Source organism: Anarhichas minor, unplaced genomic scaffold (assembly GCF_050575085.1).
Source record: "Anarhichas minor isolate MPS153535 unplaced genomic scaffold, ASM5057508v1 ptg000012l, whole genome shotgun sequence".
NCBI lineage: Eukaryota > Metazoa > Chordata > Actinopteri > Perciformes > Anarhichadidae > Anarhichas > Anarhichas minor.
In genome coordinates, this window is record NW_027466458.1 from 5,056,737 (window position 1) to 5,084,080 (window position 27,344).

General features: G+C 41.0%; 3 protein-coding genes across 7 annotated transcripts; 2 read left to right on the plus strand and 1 right to left on the minus strand.

Moving 5' to 3' along the window:
* The first annotated feature begins 1,457 nt into the window (after positions 1-1,457).
* On the plus strand, positions 1,458-11,779 carry LOC142948632 (solute carrier family 24 member 2). The gene is made up of 9 exons (XM_076090765.1): positions 1,458-2,342; positions 8,370-8,405; positions 8,785-8,896; positions 9,292-9,375; positions 9,856-9,935; positions 10,061-10,198; positions 10,594-10,683; positions 11,248-11,414; positions 11,530-11,779. Exons 1-9 carry the CDS (start codon positions 1,458-1,460, stop codon positions 11,777-11,779), a joined length of 1,842 nt encoding a protein of 613 aa, XP_075946880.1.
* Positions 11,780-15,264: 3,485 nt separating this feature from the next.
* On the plus strand, positions 15,265-18,713 carry xpa (xeroderma pigmentosum, complementation group A). 2 transcript variants are annotated; one of them, XM_076090365.1, is made up of 5 exons: positions 15,265-15,655; positions 15,756-15,861; positions 16,831-16,996; positions 17,481-17,598; positions 17,734-18,713. In XM_076090365.1, exons 1-5 carry the CDS (start codon positions 15,379-15,381, stop codon positions 17,886-17,888), a joined length of 822 nt encoding a protein of 273 aa, XP_075946480.1. In that variant the 5' UTR covers positions 15,265-15,378; the 3' UTR covers positions 17,889-18,713. The 2 variants fall into 2 exon arrangements, with proteins under 2 accessions (XP_075946480.1, XP_075946481.1); XM_076090366.1 differs by lacking the exons at positions 16,831-16,996; positions 17,481-17,598; positions 17,734-18,713 and adding an exon at positions 16,076-16,674.
* A 1,166-nt stretch (positions 18,714-19,879) lies between these two features.
* kpna7 (karyopherin alpha 7 (importin alpha 8)) lies at positions 19,880-25,058 on the minus strand. Of its 4 annotated transcripts, none has more exons than XM_076090362.1 (12): positions 24,993-25,058; positions 24,773-24,916; positions 24,617-24,702; positions 24,057-24,225; positions 23,768-23,867; positions 23,378-23,460; positions 22,913-22,999; positions 22,602-22,778; positions 21,148-21,381; positions 20,793-20,975; positions 20,530-20,676; positions 19,880-20,255 (listed from the first exon to the last, which is right to left on the minus strand). In XM_076090362.1, exons 1-12 carry the CDS (start codon positions 25,056-25,058, stop codon positions 20,169-20,171), a joined length of 1,563 nt encoding a protein of 520 aa, XP_075946477.1. In that variant the 3' UTR covers positions 19,880-20,168. The 4 variants fall into 4 exon arrangements, with proteins under 4 accessions (XP_075946477.1, XP_075946479.1, XP_075946478.1 ...); XM_076090364.1 differs by adding an exon at positions 23,045-23,056 and having other exon boundaries at positions 19,880-20,676; XM_076090363.1 differs by having other exon boundaries at positions 19,880-20,676; positions 24,617-24,689; positions 24,757-24,916.
* Between the last annotated feature and the right edge of the window lie 2,286 nt (positions 25,059-27,344).

The window sequence follows — 27,344 nt, forward strand, 5'->3', positions numbered from 1 at the left end:
ACGAAAACAATCATAACTAGCACCACATGGTTAAAAGCAGATTTAAATAAATGAGTTTTAAGTGCGGTTTTGAAAGGGGCGAGTGACAGAGAATGTCTGAGGTGCTGGGGGGGGGGGGGGGGGGGGGGGAGTTCCAGAGGAAGGGTGCAGTAATAGAGAAGGCCCTGTCCTCCCAGGTCCGATGTTGGACAGAGTAGGGGGGGTAAGGAGGTTGGGGTTGGCGGATCTGAGGTTGCGGGTGGGAGTGTGTCGGTGCAGGAGGCCCGAAAGGTATGAAGGGGCGAGGTTATGAAGGGCTTTGTATGTGATGAGAAGAATCTTGAACTGGATTATTTGCTGTATGGGGAGCCAGTGGAGGTTTTGAAGGACTGGGGTGATGTGATCTCTGGTGCGGGAGTGGGAGAGCAGACGGGCAGCTGAGTTCTGGATGTATTGTAGTTTGTTGATGATTTTGGTGGATGAGCCGTACCGGATGCTGTGGGGAGGAAAGGGAGGGGTGTAGACAGGTAATGTTTTTGACATGAAAGAAGATATTTTTTTGTGATGGGATTGGCGTGGCGTTCGAAGGAGAGGGTTTGATCGAAAATGATTCCAAGATTACGGACATGTGTGGAAGCAGGAACAGTGGTTCCAACGATGCAGGGGGAGAAGCTGTGGTGGGATTTGTTTAGTGATTTCAGGCCGATGATGAGGATTTAAGATTTGTCGCTGTAGAGTTTAAGAAAGTTGGCTTGCACAGTTTATGTCTTTGAGGCAGTTGGTGGTAGTGAAGTAGGTGATGGGGGTGATGGATTTGGGGAAGAAGTAGAGCTTTGTGTCATCAGCATAGCAGTGGATAATAACATACCATATCTTATTCATCTTATCTTTTGCATTTAAAGCCATTGTCTGCTAAATAACTTTAGTTGTTAGATATATTGTGTGGTTTAAAAAGTACAATATTTCCCTCTGAGATGTCGTGGTAGAAAGCAGCAGAAAATAGAAATACTCAACAAGTGTCTCAAAATTGTACATAGCTACAGAACCTGAATAAATGTATCATTTCTAACGAGGCCTGTAAGTGGATGGATATCAGAAATATTAACATATTAACACTCATTAAGACACTGATCTTTATGTATTCTGTTCTAATTGTGTACACTAATTGTTTATAGTTATTTAAAAAATCTGCTCACTGAGATTAAAACAGTCTTTTTATTTCTCTGTCTTGCAGTGAGTAATATGAGGAATATGCCTTTGAATGGGCTAGATCCTGGAATCAGACTGCAGGGCTTCCATCATGCTTAGACTGGGAAGCAGCATGCTAACAGATCGGTGAACTGTTGCGACCTGTCAAACCCCCACCCTCGTAGCCACCTGCACCACCAACCCAGCTTCGAGGGTGACTCTAGACACTTCCACTCTGCCTGACAATCTAGGCCAACACCATGGATTTCCTGCTAAGAAGTCGAGACAGGATGGCTTTCTCCAGCTCTGAGCCTCTTTTGGGCCCTCAAAGCAGCTGCACCAGGCACCACTACCATGGCATCAAAAGAAAGCTGCGGCCCGGACGGATTATGGGCTTCATCATCAGCATGGTGGCTGTCTGCACATTCTGTTCATGGAGTGCCTTGTCACTGGTCACAGCAATGGCCAAGGAGCTGGAGTCGTCCGCTGAGGGTTCGGCCGAGGCGTTAGTGCCCCAAAGAACTCTTCTGCAGTACCACAACCTCTCTGCCGCGCCAGAGGACAAACCGGTGGCCATGAAATCATCTGATATAGAGATGAAACACGGGGACTACCCAACAGACTACTTTAGCGTGGAGGAGAGACGTCAGGGCTATGTGTGTTTTCATATGCTTGGCATGCTGTACATGTTCATAGCCTTAGCCTTAGTCTGCGATGAGTTCTTTGTTCCTGCGCTCACTGTTATCACAGAGAAGCTGCAGATATCTGATGATGTAGCAGGAGCCACCTTCATGGCAGCAGGTGGCTCAGCCCCGGAGCTCTTCACTTCTGTCATAGGAGTCTTTGTCTCCCACAGTAACGTGGGTATCGGTACCATCGTGGGCTCCGCTGTCTTCAACATCCTGTTTGTGATAGGGATGTGCGCCCTGTTCTCCAAAGAGGTGCTGAACCTCACCTGGTGGCCTCTGTTCAGAGATGTCTCATTCTATATCATTGGCTTGCTCATGCTCATCTATTTCTTTCTGGATAACCAAATCACGTTTGGGGAAAGTCTCGGTCTGCTGTCGTGCTACACCTGCTACGTGACATTCATGAAGTTCAATGCCAAAATAGAATATCTCATCAAGGCCCTCCTGGGCAGCAACCAGGTGGACGAGCTGGAGACGGCACCAAAGGTGAGTCTGACTCCATCCATCATTCCATTTATCTATCTGTCCACTTGTCCATCAATCCATCCATATATCCATCCATCCATTTGTTCATCAATCCCTTCATCCACTCATTCATCCATTCATCTTCCCTTATTTCCTCTCTTTTGTTGACCACTCTACCCTTTACTTTATGTTTTCAACCCATCTCAGTTGACATCATCTGATCCTTACATCCATCCATTACACAGCGTAACCATCACAAACAACTCTCAACGCTTTCTAATGCAGGAAAAATTAAGTAAAAATCTCGCAAAGCTGAAAATAGCCAACTAAGATTCAAATTCTTTTTTGTGTCTTTCAGGGAACATTTGTGTTTCTTGAAATGAGTTTCTGATAAGTGGATGCAGTTACAACATTTCTAGAATGGAACCCTGACTGTTCTTTTGTCAGTATCTTTTGGCTGAAATCTGGACATCTGTTGATGACTGATCTGAGAAAAGCATTTGTATGTCACAATGAATAAGATCCCACAGTGAACCTGTTTCGGCTACTGACCCCGAGAATAGTAGTGCTCTTATTCTGGGAATCAGACAGGGTGTTGAACAGACAGCACTTTGTCAAGCAGCCAAACCCTCTTGACTTCTTCTCTGGAAGGATATAAAGCTTTGTCTTAACCTGCCACCTGCTCGGACATTGCTAGACGCAGAGCCAGACTGCAGCCTCTTGGTGCTGACTAGGCCTATTGGCCTCATCTTCTGTCACTACTTTTATTGACCAAGTCCAGACCAAAGTGTCAGAATAGGGCTCATGTAACAGAGCTGGTCCATAAACTGTCTTCAGATAACTTTTGATGCTATTGAATATTGAATACATATAAACCCTGAACATCCGAACTACACCAGCCTGAATTTATAAAAATCTATTTAACTTTCAGTCAAAATTCGGTTATCCTTTTATTTAAGCGAAGCACATTATAGTTATGTAGTTATAGTTATAGTTTTACATATCCAGTAGAACACCATAAATAACATTGCAAAATATCTAAATATCACCCACACTCATACATAGTATTATTTCTAAATTCCATGCTAGGAGTAAGTTAATGAAATTGACAGAGTTTTGTGACGGTTGAGCTGGACTTGAGCATCCTGTATGATGAAAACTGAAAGCAACTAAATTAAATCAGAAACCAGAAATCCTTGTAGCATCTCTTCAACCTCATCAGCACGCTGCCTACTTCAGCTCCCCTCGTCTTTTTCCTGACATTGGAAAAAGTGGTCTCTTGACTCTGGAGGAAGGTCGCAGCTCTGAGTGTTGGTTGTCTTCTATTTCGGCTCATTAAACATAACTAGATATAATTGCAGAGCATCTGTTTACAATCTGGTCACAATGTTAGGAAAGCATGAGACATGAGAGAGTGTTCTGGGTATTTATCAGTGTGACATTAGTGTTTTTTCTTTCACATTATGAGTCATACTCACAGGATGTTGACCTACCACAAGACACTTACCAATCACTTCACAATCACAAAACCAATCACTTCATGTCAGCCGGGAAGAGATGATGGGGAAGTGTAATTTTGGGATTAGCTTGGAGTGCTCTTTGAGCTGCTTGCTGCTGTGTTTAAGGCAGCAGATTCAAGACAGAGGGGGGGAAATGATGCTGCGTTCAAAAGGTTCAACTGCGACACATGAAAACACAAAGAGTCTATTTTTCAAGTCTGTCTCTGCATCCGTTTCTGTCTGTGTGTGTAGTTGGAGTCAGATCTGTTGCTCTCCGATGTTGTAATCTCAAACTACAATAGGCTGATCTAAGAGCAGTTCGCTCACAGCCTACCAGCCGACCGATCACCAGTTCTTCAGGGGCGTTAACAGGGCACTGCTGCACATGATCTGGGTTTGTTTGTCTGAAAAGATTAATTACAAATAATGTACATTTTATTTCATTATAGGCCAATACAGTGAGATATTGTGCTATTAAAAGATATACAGAAAGAAATAGTTAAGATGCAATAGTGATTGAAAACACTTTAGAGAAGGAGGCAACTATTTTTATGGTAGTGATTGAGGCCAGGATAAGTTCTCCCGTTATAGGAACAGATGAGATCATGATCACCTGCTTTAAAACTCCTCCCCTTAAATGCTTAGGTAACTGTTTTATTTATTTTTAAAATTGGATTGGTATTAGTAATAGTAATAATGTTGTACTTTTTCAGTGTCTTCATCATCTTCAGGCTGATCAAAACGTTTTTCTTTTTTTAACATGTTTTTATTTCAACCTAATCCATTCACCAGGAATCAGTTACTGTCAATTACGATGAGATTTTTTTTTCCCAGACCGCAAATGTATCATCTGAACTGTGTTTTATATCTTATCCACTTTTGTAAATGTCATGTTCTTTTTGTTGTAAACACGCGAGCACATGCTGATCAGTGTTGTTACAGAAGCTCTGTTTGACATGCATGCCCTTCTGGGAATCAGCTCTTCTTCAGGCTGCCGCCCCTCAGCCCAAGAACAGCTTTTCTCTTTCTGTCGTTCTGCACTCGATGTCCAACTGCCTTGGCCTCATGTGTCGGTAGCTGCTTAATAATCCCTCGGGTTAATGCTCCCCAATCCCATTAGAGCCACTAATAATAGTCAGATGCTCTCTGGAAGGAGCAAGAATCAGAAGATCACTGAGAGAAAAATGACAAGCTGCCCCGTCCTCTGCCTGCAGTCGTGCTCATCACCTTGGTGTGGTTTTTATTTGTATTATATTTGGATGTTTCATGCTGCTTTTGCACACAGCATAGAGTGTCTACAAAGAGAGGGTGAGAAAGAGAAGATCTGATGGTTTTCTTGCTGATGGCACTAAAGACGACAATCCTCTCTGATCCCCTTATCCACTGCTTACCTGCGGTGACGACAGCAAACATGCAGCCCAGCACACTGTCACTCAATCTCTGCAGAGCTCTAATATAATGTTCACATTTTCCTTGTAATCATTAATATCAGACCTGGATTACAATGCAGCAGCGCAGTGCATCTGCAACTTCATACAAAATTAAACTGAAGGTTTCTTGCCATAAGTATCTATCTGTACAGAGAAGGAAGATGAATTGGTCAATAGTTATTATCTATTACATGTTAGTAAGTACAGTTATATTGTTTCCCAGAAGGGAACATAAGAGAATATAATAGTCATGACCCAAAGAGCAGATGCAATTGTTTTATGTAATTATCCAACAAAACACAGCTGAAAGTATACAACCTTTATTTAACAATAGTGACACTTCATACAGTCTTGTTAGTTGTGTTCTGGGGTCAGCACAAAGCTCATCTGATGGATTCTATACTTGCACAGCAGACCTGACTTTTCAATTTCAGACTATTGTGATCACGATCAAAACCCTCTGTCCAATGCAGCAGTGAAAACAAATGCATCTGTAACTTTTGATGCATTCTGTTGAGCACATAATCATTACACTCCTCTGCCATTTGGAGTGTAACTGGAGTTAAACTGCAGCAGTTGTGTAGCTGGAAATGCTTTTAATATTTGCTGACCGATGAGAGTGAAAGGGAAATGTTTGACAGGACGGTGACCTGTGAAGGTTGCTGCGGGACTTTACACGCAGGCTTGAAAAGTAGCAGTCTAAAAGGGGTGATCTCTGCAGATTAATCCTGGCTAAGTCCCACAGCTTGGACAGTTGGGTGGAGAGAGAGAGAGGGAGAGGGGGGGGGGATCGGACTGTCCCTCAATGATGACAATGATGATGATTGGGATGAAAGGTGTAAATCTGTAGGATTTTAGAATTTGGAATTATTCCCGCGTTTGTTGACCGGGGATGAAACCAGCAGGAGCAGCTCAGTCAACAGTATAAAAATATTTTAAGCTTGAGGCTTTCGTCTTCTTCTGATCACCTTCGGGTGTCAAACAGCTCTGTTATATTATGAACAAGCTGGGATTTGCGTGTAGAGACTCTTTACTTGATAGATAGATTTTGATGCCTAAGGGTTTGGATGTAATTTGAAATTCTGCTTTATAATTTACAGCTTATGAATATGGCCCATGGTGAGCTGTTTTGTTTAAGTCAGTGACAAGAGATGTACACTACAGACCAATGAGCCGGAGCTGAGTTTTATCTGAAACTGCAAAACAAACGCATCAAATATTGAACAATAAAGGAAAACATGCCGCTGTATACTGGAAGCAGCATTAGCAATGTAGTGTCAAAACCTTTTCTGCATTTCGTGCTTGCTTTCATCTATAGATTATTGAATCTGTAAATGTATTATTATATCTACCAAAATAGAAATGTTTGTACGTTAACAATCTTAACACTGTATCTTTCATTTTCTTTATCTGAGAGTAGATGCCTCTTAATTATCGTATTGTGTAACAGTTTTCTTCAGCGTCGTGCTTGATTTTATTTCTACAACCTGTTGGTTGACAAGCAAAAAAAGATTTGGAGAATGTTCTGTTTTTTGTTTTAAATCCCTTTACTTGCTGGAATTGATTTGAGACAGGTTTTTGGTGATTAGTCATCGGTGATTCATGGAGGGAAGCTGAGGAGAGGTTTAACCTCACAAACATTCAGTCAGAGCTGAGAGGAGTGACATAAGGGTGTAAGGTGACAAAGATTAGCAGCTTTTCAAAATAAGTTACAGTATGTCATGCAGAATACAAACATGTTGCACAATGCAGCAGTTATCGGAGTATATTGCCGTATAACTGGTCTAACTAAAATACATATAATTTCAGTCTCAGCAGAGTCTACAGCAGGTTGTGAGTGTCTTTTGTCATCAAGTGAGCACCAACCAACATAAACTAATGCCCTACTATCCTCTGCCATTAGAGCTGATCAGCAATCACATGGGCAGGTGTCCACAACTTCTGTTATGTTACTTGTTAACGTTAACCTCAATACATTTCTATTCATTTTGTTTGACAAAAATGATTGCCAACATGAAATACCTCTATCTTCACTCAAAACAAATATGATTGGCTTTGAGAACTTGGTCACACATTTATGAAATTCAATTCTGTGTTTGATCCAAATATGGACTATATGGAAAACATATGACAAGTGGTACCCCTTCAAAAAGAAAAAGAAAACCCTTATCTTAAGCCTTGTTTTTGCTGCCATAACAGCAGCAGGTGTCTTGTCAGATGCAAGCTAAAGGGATTATCTTCTCAAACTGGGGCCTCCATCATGAAAATGTGTCAACAACAAAACCCTCCACCTCTCTGCTTGTTGTCGGTGATTGTCTGTGTTGTTCTCTTCAAAGATTCAGATACCTCCGGTACTGGCTGTCTTTGTAGGACATTTGTAATCTTTAAAAGGAATTGGGAAGTCTGGAAAAAGGGACGGAATAGCAACCTCGGCTGTGTGATGTAATCGTTTGTGAAAGCTAACTCTGTGTTAAGTTTAGCGCTATTTAAGGTAAACGTTGAGCCACATGAGTACAATTCACCTCAGATAGCGCCATCGCAGCTCTTCGGTTAATAATACCTGTAAATCTGTTATGAGGGTGTGCGAGCGAGTGAGTTTACTTTAAAAATATTTAGCTCTGTAAATGTTCATAAAAACCTTCTTCTTCTTGAGCAATACATGAAGACAGAAAATAACAGACATGTTGATTTGCTGTTTGCGTTGGAAATCAGTGTATTTCATAGCAGTAATTGCCAAGTTAATAAAATTAGAACAGCTCACACAAACCTCCGTGATCACAATTACGTTTACATTTGACAAAACAATATCTACTCACGAGAAGTTATGTTCATTCCACACCAAACCCTCCCCACTGCTGACATCAACCACCTCAAAAACCACCACCACAGTCTCTATCTGTTCCAGCCAGTGGACTGAGAGTGTGTGTTTGTATGTGTGTGTGTGTGTGTGCGTGTGTGTAGGGGTGTGTGTGTGTGTGTGTTTGTATACACTGCAGGCCTAATGTGTTGGATTGCATATAATACATGCATTTGTGTTACTGTCTCTATTCCCTGTGTATACTGTATATGAGAAAACATATACTGTCCATATATTGATTTCTTTCTCTGTGTCTTAACAGGTCAATGCACCTGGAGATGACGAGAACAAGCTGACGGTGAGTTTGTTTTGTGTGTGTGAACTGCTCTGTATGATCCCTGCAGCGTCTGGTGTAGGTCATGTTTATGTGCCTGCATATATTTACAGTATGCTGTATGTATCAAAGTCAGCCATTTTATATAAAAACGAGTCCAGATACATATTCTACATTCACACTAGAAATAAGCTGCAGTAGAGATATGACATTCAAACTATTGCTCATAAGGTTGTTTTTTTTACATCACCAAATTATTTTGAAATGTTTTAGAAGTTCCGTGAGTTCATAAAAATGTTAAATGGAGCCAAATGTAGAACAAGTATGTACACATTCATTTATTTTGCATTGAATATAATGTATATTATTTATATATATTTCTGTATTTGTGATATTTTTACAGGCCAAACCGAGGCTGCAGAGGGAAGGCAGCTGTGCCTCTCTACACAACTCACTGATGAGAAACAGCATCTTCCAGCTCATGATACACACCCTCGACCCTCTCAGTGATGAAGGTATGGGTAAGCAAATAAATAAGCACAACACCACACATACATACACTTACACACACACACACACACACAAATGCAAAAAGATATAATGTTATTACAATGAAACAATTCAATTAACAGTATATTTTTACATAAACAGCTTTGGTGAAGATTATGTTTAGGATCAGAATTAGGTTCAGGAAATGTTTATGTGCACAATAGTGTTTGGTTGAGGTAAGATATTGTAAGATCTTCATTCATCTAACCACTTTCCACTTCTTAGTATTTCCTTACTTCTTTCTTAGGAAATAATCAGTGGGAAACATATTCCCCCCCATTGCACATGGCATGTATATATAATACTTAATCACAAATGTTCAGGGGACAACGCTGGGCTGACTGAGTCTCTTTTGTTTCAGGACAGTTCAAAGAGAAGGCATCAATCCTCCACAAAATGGCCAAGCAGAAGTGTAAAGTAGAAGCTGCCTGTGCCAACGGTGTAGGTGAGCAACAGGGCCGTGTGAGACTATTTGTCCCACTCAAAGATCAAGTGACAAATCAATCGTCAGATCTTTACTCCAATTAAGAACTGTGTCTATAGATGAATGGTGAAAACAATACGTAAAGTGATCAATATTTTGTTAATCAGAAATGAATAACTGGACTTTTTTGAAGGTCAAGATTGCATAAGTAACGTTAGTGTAACATTAAGTATGTGGTAGTTTCAATCAAGTTATCAGCTGACTGACTTGACTGACCTGATTTGGTATATTCATTGTTAAGGGGCATGTATGTGATGCTGTGTATATTTTGTTTCTCAATAGGAGGCCTCTCCCAGACACAACCTCCAAGAAATGCAAATTGTACAGTTTCAGCTCTTTTTTTTAACATCATTAGATACCATCTTTTTTATTTCAAATTAATACTGTTCCTGTGAACGAGTTCCACTCTGTTTTTAATATGGTTTATTTTCTTTCCTCAAGCTGATAAAAGAATCCCCAACAGTTCAAATGTTGCAGTGGAAGTCACACCACCCACGAACGGTGTTGCAGGAGGAGACGAGGTATGGCTTTTATCTTTGAGCATTCCTCCAAGTTCACATGTTAAACTGTACGTTTTTATAGCGCCTCAGTTAAGAACACAAGTTTTTCTTTTTTTAAAGCATGATGGAAAATGTTTCTTCTTCAGGGGGATGAAGAAAAAGAGGAAGAAGACCAGCCTCTGAGCCTGGCCTGGCCCGACACCAACAGGAAACGGTTCATCTACCTCATCATCATGCCCATTGTCTTTCCACTGTGGCTCACACTGCCCGACGTCAGGAGAGAGGTGACAACACACACACACACACACACACACACACACACACACACACACACACATACATGATATGTAAAGCGTGTTTTATGTGCGCAAACATGAAGAAACAACTTGGAGTTATAACACAATGCAATCAATGAAATATTTGTTTTTGCTCGACTACATATTCATATTCTGTATTGAAGAGTTTCTGGTTCTGGAAGCATGCGAAATGTAGAATAACTAAGATTACATGTGTCTCTTATTTTCTTAATTTACTGCATGACCTGCTCAATAGTTTTGTGAGTAACTGCAGGTTCCAAAATATTATTTTATATGTTGACATTGGTATATCGGGCTCTAGGCTGGGCCGAAGAATAACTGATTGAGTGGTCGTTTGACTGCGTTGCTCTTGTGGTTTTCAGACCTCAGCGAGGTTCTTCCCTGTCACTTTCCTCGGCTCCATTAGTTGGATTGCTTTCTTCTCCTACCTGATGGTGTGGTGGGCTCACCAGGTACTTCACACACACACACACACACACACACACACACACACACACACACACACACAGGTGAAGTGATCAATCTTTATCGTCTCAGCATGTCGCGTTACCACTCTCACACCTTTTAGACTGCCACACTAACCACAGTGGAGCATAAAAGAAGAAGGTCTTCTGTTAGTTTGAAGAGATCTAGAAAGTTTGTTGTAAGCCAGAAAACAAATGTCACAATTCAGTATTATTCGATTCCTTACTTAAGAAAAATGTTACTGTCTCCATGTAAGCTGCTATGGGGACACAAATACCAGCTTTTCATAAGATCAACACGTAGGAGCACTGCTTACACTTGGGTTTGCCCTGCCCCAAAATCTTTTTCTGTCCTTCCTGCCACCATGAAACTCACAAAAGACATTCTGTAATTATAACCTCAAATCTGCCTCGACAGCTTAATTATGTTGACTTTTTGTTTGTACATTTGGTATATGTATATTTTGATTATTTGATGTGTAAAGGATGGGACTGTGTTTCTGACACAGTTTCTAAACTGTGCGACATTAAGAAACTTATTCTTGCTTTCAGGTTGGAGAAACATTCTGGATCACAGAGGAGATTATGGGTTTAACAATATTAGCAGCTGGCACTTCGATCCCTGACCTGATCACCAGTGTGATTGTAGCACGAAAAGGCCTCGGTGACATGGCCGTGTCCAGCTCTGTGGGCTCAAACATCTTTGATATCACTGTGGGGTGAGTCCAGCAAGAAAACACACTGTGTAATATCTGTTTTTAGTTGACAGCAAGTGCTGTTCGTCTCTCATAACTTAAATAACCTTTCTCTGTTGTGTTCCTCTTCTGCCTCCAGTCTACCGTTCCCCTGGCTCGTTTACAACATCCTCAACGACTTCAAGCCAGTAGAGGTGAGCAGCAACGGCTTGTTCTGCGCCATCGTCCTCCTCTTCCTCATGCTCCTCTTCGTCATCATCTCCATCGCGGCTTGCAATTGGAGAATGAGCAAGTTTCTGGGCCTTTTCATGTTCGTGCTCTACTTCGTCTTCCTCGTCCTTAGCGTCATGCTGGAGGACAAAGTCATCGTCTGCCCCATCACCGTCTGAGAGAGAAAGAGAGCCAGAAATTAGGCGCGAATGTGCTTGTGTGTACAGTGGGATTTACAACAGGAGAGGAAAATCATGCTCACACAGACACAAACTGTCTCTTATCTGTCTCACTTACATACACAGTAGAAGACTGCATGCACACACACACACACTCAAGTGAAAGGTGAAGAAAACAAACACACACAGGTTGTGGATGTCAGTTAGGCAGAGACGCTGACTTAAATCAACACTGGAAATTCATACAGGTGCATCACACCCGTCCAGCAGCTGGCAAACAAGCCTGTGCATCATCAATGGACTTTATTCCACTCAATAGGAGAGACTCCTCTCTCTTTGTACCATGTGACTACATTCAGTAGTCACTTTGGGTTGAAAACTGATGGACAAGTTATGTGGACGCCACCTGGGATGGAAAATTTCACCCGAGATCACCAGAGATTGTTGTTTTTTTTAACTAAAGGACCACATGGCAGGATAGGAAGTACCTCCACTACTCATGCAAGCAGCCAAGTTAAGCACATAAACTGAATATGGAGGCTCAAAAAGACTTTATTTTGTTGTTGTTTTAAAGGGCAGCAAAGCTCCGGAGAGATCCTGCATGTCTGCGGTTAAAAAAAAAGGAAGGGCCGGGCCACACATAAGTGTGATAGCTGCTTTGTATTTGTTAATGTACCTCCTGTATGGCTTTGCAATGGCATCAAAAGAGAAATATCCAGTGTTAAAAAACCTTGAGTGTGTTTCGATAGAGTATATTCGAGGACATATTTGGCAGAAATGATTACATCCTATTTATGATAGGATACTATTCTATGATAGGATACATTAAATGCTAAATAGTTACGTTAGAGCTTACACAGATAGACGGTTCTAAGGTGTTTTCATGCTCAATATAGTCCAACTTGTTTGGGTTTTTCATACCATAAGTTTGTTTCTGTTCTGTCTGCCTTTACATTGCACTTTGTGCATGGAAATGTAATAGCCAGGACAGTGTGGAATTTCCCAGTAGATGATGCCATCTGGACAACAAGTGGTGGACTAAAGATTAGTGTTCTCCGTTATATTTTACTTTATGAACTCAAAAGTTTTTTTTTTTTCAAATCATGTATTTATAAAAAAGAGTGTTAAATATCAATCACCGGGTTTCTTCTGTCATGTTTTGATGTCAAACAACTCATATACCGTATAACATATCTCGCCGCTATGTTCACATGCTACGTTCTTGTGTTCAGTGTGTGACATAGAGATTCAATTCTTAGAATAAAATGATTGTAAGAATCAGCAAGTAGGCCCGTCATTTTATTGTAAAACCAAACATGGACTGTCGTGACTTTACATATTTTGGCAATTTAGTTTTCTTCTAAACGCTCTCTGTTTCAATTAACTCATACAATCAAGATAATCAGATCAAACAATAACAAAATGAAGAACAGTCTGTAACTCAATGAATCTGTTTCCATTTTTGTTTCTCGTTTTGCGAAATTCAGGTAAATGTTTTTCATTGGGTTTCCTTTGTTTCTTTTAATGAGCAAAGTCAAACTGTTTTGTCTTCATCAGTTCAAACACCTGTTGCATGACTGCCTCATATACGCCATTAGTTTAAAATATATGAAGCACATCTGTATGTGGGAAATATTTTATACTTTATTCTCCCAACAATATTCAACATGCTCCATCAGTCTTGGAGAAATGTTTAATAAAGGTATTATAGACATCATGGCAGGATCGGTTTAACACTCCCAAAGGGTTAAAAAATTATATTTTGTGTCTCTGTGTAAACCAAATATTATTATTTTTTCATAAATTGCAAAAACTTTTGTCCATTAAATTTCCCCTAACTATTCCCTATTTCTTGCAAAATTTAAAACGTTTGTTTTATCGTGTGAAAAATGTGTATAAAAGATTTGACTGTATACAAGCTCCCAATCATAGTCAGCACATAGTTAACCTCAACAGTCAGCCTCAACGTCTATTCTCGCACTCCGGACGTAGACTGCCCATATAAGTATCGTTTCTAAATCTTTCTTGCTTTGGTGGATTATGTAAAAGTGAGGAATGTGTGTATGAATGAGTGCATTTAGGAATATCTATCAGAATTCATCCTTGACCTGTTTAAATACCATGACAAATGGTAAAATGCTTTTGTATTTCCTATCTACGTTATGTGTTAAGTATGGAATCATATTCATGTACTACTTGAATTGTATATTATATTGTAAAAAAAACATATATCATTCATCTCTGTATAAAGTGTTGTATGATCAAATAAATGACACCCCAAATTTTCATTGTTGGTGTTTGGACTCGATGGTAACTTTGGGATTGGTTAAGAAACTTTTTTTTATTTTGAAAAATGAATTAAAATCTCATAATTATTATATATTTATTTTACACAGAAAGAATAAATACTCAGTATAATTTGACAAATCTGTAATAGCTGGGGTCATAGGACATTTTAAATCTAACACACCACTTAAAAAGTCGGCCCACTTTACCTCTCGTCCCCCTCACAACACCGGTTCAGATTTGCAGTGTCATCTATCAGGACTGTGATCTGCTTTACTTTGACACAATCCTCTTACAGCAGCATGCATGGCCTGCTGCCATGATCCGCGTGATGCAACAGGGATTCACTGGACACCTGTGGTCAACCGATAAAGAACATGCTCACCTGCTTTCTGTCCGCGTTTCTCTTCACTGACAACTGAGGATGTTTACTTACTGTACTGTTTCAGTCTGCCGACCAGTTAATGACAAACTTCCTTGTCTGTGTCTCATATGTAAATGTCACAGTTGAGTCCTCTAACCTCAAGTATCTCATAAAGGGAAGAAGATAAACATGGTGAGTCCATTCAAGCCATCGTATAAGCCTCAACTCAACTTAAGAAAGTACTTCTACACAGACTGAGGGCTGTGGATTTTGTTCCCCATACGATGAAATTAATTTGAAGGATGCCCATTAATAAAATTCGTACATGTTACTCCCATGGTGTGAGACAGTCCAGTTGTGATGTCATAAAGTTTAAAGTGTGTGGACATAACACATTCTTAATTTAGGTGGTGTTCTCCTTTATGAAGGGCCAGGGTCTTTCCGTGGCTGGTGTGGACAGTGGGAACAGTTGCAGTAACCAAAAGCTATTTCAAAGCTCATAAGAGCGCATATGAACATAAGACGTTAAGACGGACTCAAAATAAATGCATCCAACCAGTTTATATTAGCCTTTGACCATTAAGTCAAGGTGAATGGTAGATATGATCAGGAGAGACAATTAAAAGAAGAAATCTGAAGCTAGAATTTGTACAATGAAGACAGTGATGAACTTGTCAGGTGGCAGCTGCAACAGACTTTGAATGTGTTGTTAACCACACTAACACTAACCTGCACTAATGAGTAGGATTAAGTCTTCACATTCCCAAGCAATAGGTGGCGGTAATGCACCTAACACTTTAAAATCAAAAGAAGAAGAAGCAACCGGAAGCGTGCAACTGTTTTGTAACAACAATCCTACAATGCTGCACCTTGTGTGGCACGAGCCCCGACTGGTCCAGAGTGCCATTTCATTCATTGCTATGTGGTGATCGCTGTTTGAGAAAGCAGCATGGATCCATTAGAGTCAGAGGGACTGAAAGGTGGTCTCGGCCCAGAACAAAGTCCCAAACCCGAGCTTTCTGCAGCGATGCGGGCTAAAATCGAGCGGAACCGGCAGCAGGCGTTGATGCTCCGGCAAGCGCGACTAGCGAGCCGCCCATCGTCCGCTGTGGAGGGGGCGACCTCGGCGAAAATCTCCAAGACCATCGACTCTGGTGCCGGCTTCTTCATCGAGGAGGAGGAGGAGGAGAAAGAGCAGAGGACCAGGAAGGTTGTGCATCAGCCAGGTGTGTGTGTTTGAGCGTCTGTGTTCGGTGACGTAGGTGTGTGCGTGCATGCTTATTTGACTTATATGTTGTGTTGAGTGTGGGTGTGTTTTGTTTCCAGCCCCAGTCATCGAGCCAGACTACCTGCTGTGCGATGATTGTCAAAAGCCCTTTATGGACTCGTACCTCAGCAACAGCTTTGACCTATCTGTCTGTGATAAGTGCAGGTAAACACACACACACACACACACACACACACACACACACACACACACACACACACACAGAACAAGTAGTTTTTAATGCAGCTTTTAGAAAAGCATTATGTCCTCTTCATTATGGAGAATACCTGTAAATTATGGTACAACCATTATTTTGGATATTGTATGCTAATTGTACATGATGGTGTGCATTTATCTGATAAAGCATGAATTCCTGCAGGCTCTCTACTGGGTCATACTCTCCGTCTCCAATCACAAGCTGCTGCTTCGTGACCGGGAGACACCATATAAGATATTGCAGCTGGCTGCAGCTGCTTACAATGTGGGTGTGTTGGGCGTTTCGCTGGCTTCTTCCCAGCCTAAAGACCCTCCCGCACTGTCTCGGGCTGACATTTTGGACTTTGCATCGGCCAAATGAATTATCTAATTCAGGGAGTTGCAACTGCTGCGGTGATGACCCTAGCCGCTGTAAGTTCACGCCATGTGGGGCTGGGTCTTAAAGCTGGGTGCCCCCCATCGCCACGGAACTGCAGTTCGTGTTGATTTCAACGGGCACTCTTAAAACGTCTGGATGACGAGAAATCACAGCTCGGCCACCATCTGCTGCTCGCCCACCCTCAGAGGAACGCTGAGCTATAGCATAACAACTTGCCTGTGAGGAAGAGGGGAACGTTGGCTGGATAGAGCACCAACGCCTCTAGCCGCCTCCACTTCTTGGCGCTCCTTGATGACCTGGTTGTGGTGTTCAGGATGTCTACTGCTTTTCTTTTGTCCCCTGCAGTGTCAGGCTATGGCTCTTCCAAGTTCAGTTGCGTACTACCTGGGGCCCCCTACTTCTCTGCTGTGGTGGCCAGGGTTACAAAGAAGTAGGCGGGCTGCAGCGACTAACCTTTAGTCTGCCAGGATCACTGTGGTTGGGTCGTTAACCACATGTTAATGAAATGTATTGACAGTTTAAGCCTCTTTCCCCCTCAGAGACAACGAGGAGAAGCATAAGCTAATCTCCAGAACTGAGGCCAAGCAGCACTACCTGCTGAAGGACTGTGACCTGGACCAGAGAGAGCCTCCACTCAGGTTTACACTGAAGAAAAACCCTCATAACCCGACCTGGGGAGACATGAAGCTTTACCTCAAACTACAGGTACTGGCTGGAAGACGGGGACTATGTGCGTCACAATGAATACGTTTTCCCATATTGTCTAATATCGATGTTTAGCAGGAATTATGATTTGCAATGATTTGAAGAAAAAAAAATTGGGAATTGCACAAACTATTTAAAAAAACAACAACATTGAAATATGATTTTAAGACCAACATACAAATAATGAAAGATCATCAAGCAGTGAAGTAGTGCTGAAACAGTCAGTTAGTCAATCATCATGAACTAGAGAGGCCACAGGTTCTTGGACATTTTGCAATTTTCATCGACTAAATAATCAACTAACCAGAATAATTGTTGATCAATGGACGAATAGTACAGGATAGAAACAAATATTGAAATCAATTTCAGTTGCAGCCCTAAATCAAAGCCACAAACATTTTAGTCAAAAACCAACTAACCCCTCATTGTTCTGTGTGTTTTAATGAGTCTGTCTGAATTATGTATTTGTGTGTGTGTTAACCAGGTGGAGAAGAGGTGTATGGAGGTGTGGGGCTCAGAGGAGGCCCTGGAGGAGGCCAAAGAGACGAGGGAAGAGAACCGAGAGACGCAGAAACAAAAACGCTTCAACAAGAAGGTCAAAGGTCGGTTACCCTTTCTTAGCCCAAATACCAAGTCAGTTACATTCCGAATTGTGTAAACATCAACATTTGGATTTGGGATGAGCGTCATAAGCTCTGGACGTGTGGATATTTCATATATCTGTGTTTGTGTGTCAGAGCTGCGCAGGGCGGTAAGGAGCAGTATGTGGACCAAAGACACCAGCGTTCACCAACATCAGTACGGACCAGAGGAGGTGGTGGATCCGGAGGAGGACCTCTACAAGAAAACCTGCACCACCTGCGGACATGAACTCACCTACGAGAAGATGTAGACACTCGCGAGCACACACACACACACTGGCTGTTCAGTCTACAAGGAGAAGATATTCTGTACTTTTATGGGGAACCATGCCTCTCACAAACCCTCGATCCGTCCGGCTGTATTCCTTTTTCCTGGATTTCTACTGGTATTTATTAATAAAACACTCCATCCTGATGACTTACAAGGAGCCAAAATGACTCTCCTGTGTGGCACTTACAGGCCGTCAGTTATAATACCTTTTTAAACAGCTGTTACTGACTTCAACTGCTGTATCTTTTAGCAGACTGCCTTTCCGGTCCGCTGCATAATGCTACACTTCCCTTTTCTTTTGTAGCAGAGATGCCTGCTTTATGGTTGGAACAGAAATGACCAGTATGATTAAAACTTTGCTGGGGGGGGATTCCATTTTTAGGATTTCATGTTTTTCAACTAAATACTACCTCGCAGATTTCAGTCGCATGATACCGTGATGTAATCACTGTCATGTGAAGTATGTTAAACTTGACTTTTCATCGCCTTTGTGGCCTCATTCAACTCCGCATTAAGCCACAAGTCATATTTCATTATGACTGAATGCAAAGGCTTTGTTTCTCATGTCTGATTCTTAGTGTCGGCTATAAAGAGACAAGCTGTCATTGTCCAGATATTCATTATATTACTACAGTTAGACTGAAAATATGTAAAACATGTTAACATCTTGGTGTAATGTAAACATTTTTATAAAAAGTTAATTTCTTTTCCAAGTTTTGTATTTTGAGACTGCGTGGAAAGTCTTCAAAATACTTCTCTCCATATTTTTCTTGAAGTGTAGACATACAGTTTGAAAACAGTCCGGGCCAAGTTTGCATCTCTATTTTTTTGTACATTATTATTTTAACATGTAGCCATGTCACTGTCTTACTTTTAATGTTATTTGTGGAGTGGGCTTGTTGTGGATTAAGGGGTTTAGATTTCCAATCCAACCTTTTTTAATTACTTATCCCATAATTTGGTTTTTCATATCTTGCTGTTAAAAACCTAAGCTTTGTCAAAAATAAGTCAGATTGTGTTTTTCTCAAATGTAAGTTCTCAGAAACCTGGCTTTTTCTTATCGACCAAGAGGGCAAAATTAGTACAGGCACAAATCCTCAAGGGTTTCTTTTTTAGATACTCGAACAAATCAAATTAGTTTTAATAATTTGGATGAAAAAAAAAAAAGTATGTCTCAAAATGACTCAATTTCATTAGTGGCAGCTATATTTGACCGGCTATAGTCCATCCCAGTCGTTGCAATACCTTTAAAGGCTAAATACAACCCATAAAATGCAGATTCCACTTGTCAAGTGATTAAAGCTCCCACCTTGTGTCTGAAAGGTTATTTACATTACATTACGTCATTTAGCAGACGCTTTTATCCAAAGCGACTTACAATAAGTGCATTCAACATCGGTTTGAGAGAACTGGTCACCAGAATTATACCTCAAAATGACTTGATCTAAATTTTACAGACAAGACCTTAATATCAGTCTGATTATAATCCATTAGCACCAGAAATGTTATAATACAATCATATCTTTCAATTTCTCAAAAAAACTGGTATTAAGTTGGTTATTTTTGACCCAATAACGTATATCTACATTGGGTAAATATTACCAACCGAATGTAATGTTATGTTTAAACTTTATATTGAGTCAAAGAAAATAATTTACTGACCCAAGTTTAGGGTTCTGTCTATATTGCATAGGGTTATTGAGCCATAAAACAATTTTATGCTTCTTTCATCCTCCTATTAAACCTAAACTTATTTTTTTTGAAAATATTTTACAAGTTCTAAAATACTTCAAAGGGCATATGACATACAAGTTTTTAAATGTATATACATATATAATTTGTTTATACCTTTAACATAGTGTAATGATTTTCACAGTCACATAAAGTGTTAACTTGAAGTGGGTAGTCAGTTATTGTTCTGGCAGCTGACAAAATCCTTTGTATGTTACACAAAAGTCAACGGCAAACAAAACACTACTCTTTCCAATGATTTTTCCAAGTAGTCATGACTAAGCATAAATTCAGTCATTCCTTTACTTCTACGTGGGCGAGTTTTGCGTTTTATTTAAGGAAGTCAAAACTGAAACCTAACCAAGAGTGTATTTGGTTGCAAGTCCCTTTAGCTGATTGCCCAACTTTCTTCATCATCATCACGAGTCACAGGTCAGGAAATTCTAATACAATTACTAACGCAAAGTAGATATTTCAATTAATGCACAACCTTTATTTATTAAGTTACTTCAAACATGGAAAAACAGGTTTAAAAGTCAAAGGTTCCCTGAACATCAGAGGTCTTGAATACAAATCCATCATCTGTACTGTCGACCTTGACCCCCACAACTTCACCCTAGTCAGAATAAAAAAATAAAAAATAAAAAAAGGGAAGTTAACAATGTTAGTATGCTTCAAACCTGCAATTACAAAGACATTGGAGCCATTTTAAATGGGCTTCCTTGCCCTCAGATATGGCATAAGCTTAATGAGACGTTTCCATGAATTTCACAAATTGACTTGGTTGTAAAACTGATGAAGAAAACGATGAAAATCCTCTTCATTTTCAAATCTTCAGTGTGCTCTTAAAATATGGATTTAGGAAATTTGTCATGCACTCTGCTACTTACATCACCAAAGTACTTCTCTATGAGGGCATGAGCAGCCTGGTACACCATATCATTGTCATGATTCTGCAGCATCTCAATGCGGTCCAGGCCTCCCAGCTCTTCAATCAGAAGGCTAAGTTTCTCCGTCTCACCGAGCTTCTCTGCTGCCTGAAAAGTCAGTTACTGAAACCAGCCCTCTCATCCGCCCATTTCTAGGTCTAAGTCAAATTGTAGCACGTTTTATAATTAGGTGCAAGAATTTGTGGGTTTTTTGGCCCCCTCACCAGGAAGATGTTGTTGATTGCTTCCAGTATGACCAGAATGACTTTAGCATCTTTGACCTGCAACAGGTTGATGATCCCCTCCAGGGCTCCACTCTGCACCAGATTGACCACCTGCTCCACAGTGCCCCCACTGGTGAAATTTGTCACTGCCCACACTGCCTCCCTTTGAGTTTTGAAGTCTCCCTGGGGAAAAAACTAAATTGTTCAGCTACTTCTCACATAGCATTTGTTGCTGTCCAGTGAAAAACATTAAAGTAGACCCTGCTTCCATTAGCACAAGAATAATCATTTTTAAAACTACAGTTCAACATGTCTGAGGAAAAGAAAAAGTCGAGAAGGTCATGATTTAGCTCACATTTCTAAGCTGTTCCACCAGAGGAGGGAGCAGGCCGCAGGTGATGAGCTGTTGGATTTGTCTACAAGGGCCAGCAGCAATGTTAGACAATGCCCACGCTGCCTCCTTTTGCACACTGGCCTTTGGGTTCCTCATCAGTTGAGGTAGGACTTTCAAAACTCCAGCATCAACTGCCACCTGGGTCTGCAGGTCTGAGCCACTCACTATGTTCCCGATTGAGCGGAGAGCTGGGGTCTGGAGGTCAGACAGGTAACCGATTACTATTAGATCGTGACAGGGCAGTTCTGGCCCATCACCAAGCTTTGAGGAAAAACTACAAGCGAACGTGCTTTACTCAGACAAAATTTGCATCGTCAGTAGAGTCCTAACATGTAGCAGTAACAATCTGGTTGTAGCGTCACATGCAGATGGCAGATCTGACAGCTCATGCAATGTTTGAACTATATAGCGCATTGAGGACATAGAGCAGGGGTCTCAAACTCATTTTCACTCTGAGGCCACATCAGCATCACGGTCGCCCTCAAAGGGCCGGTTGTAAATGTAAGACTGTAAATGTAACTTCTCCTAACATATTGGTAAATAACTGTCTCTGCATTTGATTATTCAAGTGTAAAAATATTGTACATTCAGTTATATAAATGTAAATATATATTTAAGCACATTTCTGTTTTTATAACTTAAATCCTTTTAATTTAGGGTTAAGAAACCCACATTACTCTATCAAATATCAAACTATTAAAGAAAATATCAAACAAGTTATTACAATAACTTTATTCAATGCTTATTAAAATCCTTTCAAGGGTGCGTTTGCACAATCCCACGTGAAGTATTTCATGTGTTGTAAAGCCACGTTTAAAGTACCGTATTTTCCGCACTATAAGGCGCACTTAAAAGCCTTTAATTTTCTCAAAAAACGACAGTGCGCCTTGTAATCCGGAGCGCCTTATATATGGATCAATTGGTTAATTGGTTGATCCATACTGGTTGTACACCGCGCTCTGTCAAAATGTTTCAGTACGACTGGTAAACTACAAAGCCGCACCGCGGTAAACACCGGTACTGTGCTTACTCCTAGTCCAACACCACTTGTGTGTATAAAGACCCCAAAATGGCACCTTTCAAGAGACACGCTTACGACGCTATTCTATTCTATGCGCCTTATAATCCGGTGCGCCCTATATATAAAAACAGTTCTAAAATAGGCCATTCATTGAAGGTGCGCCTTATAATCCGGTGCGCTTTATAGTGCGGAAAATACGGTAGTCTTCAATGTACTCACAATACATTTCAAATGTAGGGTAACCAGCCAAAGAGCTGCTTCTATGACTGTTTAAGTATATCATCATTTTGATATTTTTTTTTTGCTGGCGGATTCGCGGGCCACATAAAATGACGTGGCGGGCCGGGAGTTTGAGACCCCTGACAGAGGGTTGAATGAGTCAAGCGCACTGTACCATGACACTGAGCTCCTCGTGGCTCATTAGCTCCACCAGTCGAGAGACAATGCCAGTTTTCACTACAACATCAATGCGGTCATTGTCACCATCTGAGAGGTAGGAGATTGCCCAGCATGAGTCAGACAAGATGTCCTTATCACCAAGATGGAGTAACTGGATCAGAGAAGGTAGCACCTGAAGGAACAGTTACAGCAGTTTAGTCATCCTGTTGGTATTGTAGCACCTGTCTTGCATTGGATCGAATCTTCTGTGGCGCTGGATGCAAAGCTCAGATACTTCTGTAATGTAGCATCTGTGATTTCACTTACCTGCTGGACTGCAGACAACGGTGGAAAAGGGTTCTTATTGCGACACAAGTTGGACAATGTCCATGTCAAGTTACGCAGGTAGCCAACCTGTGGTAAAAGCATTATGAACAACAGGACTGATACAGCAACAACATTTAGACTCGACTTTGACGCGAACGCTACCTTCAAGTCAAATTCTGTAGCCAGTTCCTCATCTCTACTTGAGGCTAGCGGGGCAAAGCTACATTATCAACAAACGTTACATCCAAAACTCCAAATAAAGTTTGTGGTGGAGTTGCATTGTGGAGAATTATGTGCCCGATGTATACGACGTGGGCTTTTAGTCTACTAAATCTATTTACACCGTTTTAAAATTCACACTGCAGTGCAAGCTGGCTGAGTGCCCTCTTGACAAAGCTCAATGCCAGTTTCTGAGAGGTCGGAGTAAATTTATTCCATGAAGATTGAGGTGAAGTTTTGACTTACTGGTGTGTCTGGGGAGATGCGGGCCAGTAAGGCTGGGACAACGTTGCACTCAATCAGGATGTCTCGATAAGCTGCACCATCACCTGTAACAAGAAGTCACGTTTTGTGACGTTAGTACAGCAAACTACAGTGACACTCTGTGCACCAGATTTATTTTTCAAAACCAATCCCTTTAGCTACAGTGAAAGACAGAGCACCATATCAACATTTCAAAGACACAAGCCTGAGTCAATTCATAGCTCGATACAGTAAGAGTTGATGGTCCATAAAGTGAGCAACATCTTTAGTTTTGTCATTTTGGAAACCATTTCTCTATTAACATCCTAAATATATCAGCTGTGTCAATTCATAATCAAATCCAGACATGGTTTAAAACATTCAGCATTTTACCTGCAATGTTTCCAAGAGCCCAGACAGCCTGTTCACTGATGTGCAACATGGGCGACGCGAGCAAGGCGATGAAAGCTGGTACAGCCCCATGTTCCACCACCTGACACACAAATGCACTGTTGTGTTGGACCGTCAAGCCATAAAGAAAGCCTTAAGTCCATTTAGTTGAAGTCTGTTTTAAAGTTTCAAGATGATTATGGTCCTGACAACCTGTTTCAGTCAAATGGCTGAAGTCACAATAATTAGGCTAGGTCTTGTGCTTCACAGAGGTTCATTACTGTGTTCACACCTGTTGAGTATGCCAAGATGTTCCAGAGGCGATGTTTGTAAGGGCCCACGCCGCTTCAAACTGCAGATTCGGCTCATCATCCATAGACAGGAAGGACACAAAGCGGGACAGCAGACCTGCATCTACGATCTCCTTCAGAGGAGGGTTACGCTCCTGAGACAGCAGCTTCCTGAGGGGGAGGATGAAAGAAATGTACAGGTTGCTATAGATTTCCCTACTTCCATTAGTTGCAATGGGTATAACACTGGAGATATTCAAGTAACCCAATAGGTTGTGTAAAATGTCAATGTCATTACAATTCCATAGGCGATCGCCTCAATATGGTGCTTTTCTTCAACAATCCAAAAGATAGTTCCTTAGGACCAAAAATTCAGTCCTCACCTTAGCTTTTTTTTTGTCCAGTCTTTGCGTGATGCATGTTGCACTTTTACATAATTATCGAAGCAATTTTGGTGATCAACTAATCACAAATTTTTGCACATAACACACTACAGCAATTGCATCATATGCAACAAATTATGGTTCATACCAAAGTTGATAAATGACCCCTGATGGCTCACCTGGCTGCCTGGCACCCTCGGGTTTGGGACTCCTTGCAGTCGGAGTTCACATCTTTAATGATATCCTCAATGGGTAAAAAGGACACCTAAATGACAGACACACCGTTAGAGGCTCCACTAGTTAAGAACGAACTTGTAAAAGGTTTCTGAACTGACCATCGCGTTGGAGATATAATCAGGAGAGAGGGCCTCCTCGTCCGGGAGAGACGACAGCGTTATGTTTCTTCTCTTCAGGAAACTTTCATTCTTGTGAGCTTTGCGAAGCTCCACGCACTCCGAGATGCGTTTCTCTCGAAGTTTCTGCCAGAGGTCGAGATGCATGGTCAATAAAGTTATTATTATGTACGACGACTATGAAAAGGCAACATCAACTTACCGCTGGGTCTTTCCCCTTGTTCTTGAATTTGGAGATCCGCTCGTCAACAACGTTCTTGGTAGGCATAGTGGACGTTTACGCACGGTGGCCACGCGCTCTCTACTTGACTGAAACTGGTGTGAGACCTTCCGCGGGGAGGTTATGAGGAGGAGAGTCGCCTCAGGTGGATCTAATTAGATGTGATTGATTCACGTGCAGGCTGTGCGCGTTTCAATCAAGTAACCAAAACAGCTTTCCCTCCAGCGCCAATTAGGTTGGGCAAGGGTCTGTGAACTAATTTCTTTGCAATTTATGTGTTAGAGAGAATGGTGTGTTTTATTACTTATTTATTTTTTAATACCGTGCAATTTGTAGTGATATTATAGTCTTTAGTGTAAGGCCTTTGTTCCGACGTTTATGTTGTTAACGTGTCTTATATACCTGAAGCTGTACGATGATGAACTGCTTTGTTAGCCTTTGTTAATAAAGTATTTATGAAAAAAAAAAAAAAAAGTGTGCACGTTTGATCCGTTTGTGTCATACAGAAGATAAAAGAACAAGATAAACTCTTGACTTTACTTTGTCTACATACATGTCTGATGTTGAAGTAATACTAATAATTGTAAAATAAGCAACAATAAGCCTTGGAATTCCACATTATATATTTTTTCGTGGTAGTAACCAGTCATGGCCGTTCCTAGACAATAGATGGCAGCATAAAACCACTTTCATCAAGCCTACGTTTGAGGGTGTAAATGTGATTATTTTTTAAATCCAATGTATTGCTTAAACATTATGAATTAATCGTATTTTAACTTTATCTCTGTAGGAAAAAAAGTTAAAGATGAACATAAATAGATCAAATAAGTGAAAGAGGGGAAAGTGAGGCAGAGAAAGAGTGTGACAGTGATGGAGTCTCGTCTTCCTCTGGAATAACCAGGAAGGGCTGAACAATAGCAGCTGAAGTGGAGGTTTCCCCCTGACCAAGTTATAATGGCTTCCTCTTTATAACACATGTACACACACACATGCACACAAGGGTCATGTGGCTGTGAGCGCTCAGACTCATGTATAAACACTCTTTCTTTCTGCAACCTCACCACCACTCTGAGTGTAGGTCACAACCCTTGTCATGGTCTTTTCGTCTAATGCAGCACCTTAAACCTTCTTGCTGATACACTGCTGTCTCACACACAAACACATGTCCACATTATTGACGATACATAGCGTCCTGGACCTATAAAGGTTCACTTGTACTGTGGGAAAACACTAACACATTGCTGCCAACCTATACGGACTTGGTTGGGTACGTCTGTGCCACAGCAACATGACCAAACAAAATGTATATTCATATTAAGTCATAGTATTCCATGTAAAAACAGCCCGTTGTGGTAAAACCCACAAAGAATTAATTATTCAAGTGTGCAGCTCTGCTTTTTAGCCTCGTTCAGTTCATTGTTTGGGTTTAAGGGCTGCACATTTTCTCCATGGTTAGTCTTGCTGTTCACATTAGTCCCCAAAGAGAGCCTATTGCAGCACAAAGCCCTGATAAAAACACTTCATTACCGGCCCAACATGTAGAAAATAGCAAACTAAAAAGCCAGAAGACCAAAACAGAGCAAGTGTGAATGTTTTACTTGCATAAGTCAGATGCCACGGGCACAGAGAGATGGATGAACATTAATGTTGGTGATACATCAGCACAACAGCCATATAAAATGGTGATATGATGATGTCAGCAGTGTGTCTGTCAGCTTGTTATACATTTTTCATAGAGATCTGATGCTTGAGAACACATGGAATTGGTTAAAAATAGGCTAGTAAAGCGAAACGGGGGCTGCACATTCAGTGGATTTATCCACTGAAGAGTTTTGTTGAATTATACCTGCTCCAGTTTAGGGCCCAGTTTTTTTGGTTTAGGGTTGAGCGTGTGATTAAGTCTGATTTTTGCTGCCAGTCCAGGATCATTTAGAAGCGATGAGCATGATTTACCTCACAGGGGGACAATTAAATAATTAGGAAAAAAGACAAAAGGTTATTCCCCTTGTCTGACAGTCCCCCTGCCATTTCCTCTACCTCTGCTCTGTTTTCTTCTCCCTGCTTCTCTGTCAGTGATTTCCGTCTGTCAGGCATGGGAACACAGAGAGAACAAACAGAGATGGATGATTTCATTTGTTCTCATGCTCTCTGGCTACATTCATATTATCTTTAGCGTAGAGGTCTGAATGTCCTTCAGAGGACGACTGTGAGCTTTGGCCAGAGGTATTAATACATATAGAATTTCTGCTTCAGTAGATGGCGAGAGACAGAAAAAAATCCGCAAAATACGTCTTCAGAGAATTCAGGTTGCCCTATTACTCCACTCTTATGTCT

What these genes read in the sequence shown, in the direction of transcription:
- LOC142948632 (XM_076090765.1), top strand. Translation starts at nt 1,458, where the DNA reads ATGGCTTTCTCCAGCTCTGAGCCTCTTTTGGGCCCTCAAAGCAGCTGC. An exon ending in ATGACGAGAACAAGCTGACG is followed by an intron (nt 8,406 to 8,784) that starts GTGAGTTTGTTT and finishes ATATTTTTACAG; the next exon opens with GCCAAACCGAGGCTGCAGAG. An exon ending in TGCCCGACGTCAGGAGAGAG is followed by an intron (nt 10,199 to 10,593) that starts GTGACAACACAC and finishes TGTGGTTTTCAG; the next exon opens with ACCTCAGCGAGGTTCTTCCC.
- xpa (XM_076090365.1), top strand. Translation starts at nt 15,379, where the DNA reads ATGGATCCATTAGAGTCAGAGGGACTGAAAGGTGGTCTCGGCCCAGAA. An exon ending in TCTGTCTGTGATAAGTGCAG is followed by an intron (nt 15,862 to 16,830) that starts GTAAACACACAC and finishes TTTCCCCCTCAG; the next exon opens with AGACAACGAGGAGAAGCATA. An exon ending in CTTCAACAAGAAGGTCAAAG is followed by an intron (nt 17,599 to 17,733) that starts GTCGGTTACCCT and finishes TTTGTGTGTCAG; the next exon opens with AGCTGCGCAGGGCGGTAAGG.
- kpna7 (XM_076090362.1), bottom strand. Translation starts at nt 25,058, where the DNA reads ATGCCTACCAAGAACGTTGTTGACGAGCGGATCTCCAAATTCAAGAAC. An exon ending in CATCTTGGCATACTCAACAG is followed by an intron (nt 23,868 to 24,056) that starts GTGTGAACACAG and finishes TTTGTGTGTCAG; the next exon opens with GTGGTGGAACATGGGGCTGT. An exon ending in ACGAGGAGCTCAGTGTCATG is followed by an intron (nt 21,382 to 22,601) that starts GTACAGTGCGCT and finishes TCTGACCTCCAG; the next exon opens with ACCCCAGCTCTCCGCTCAAT.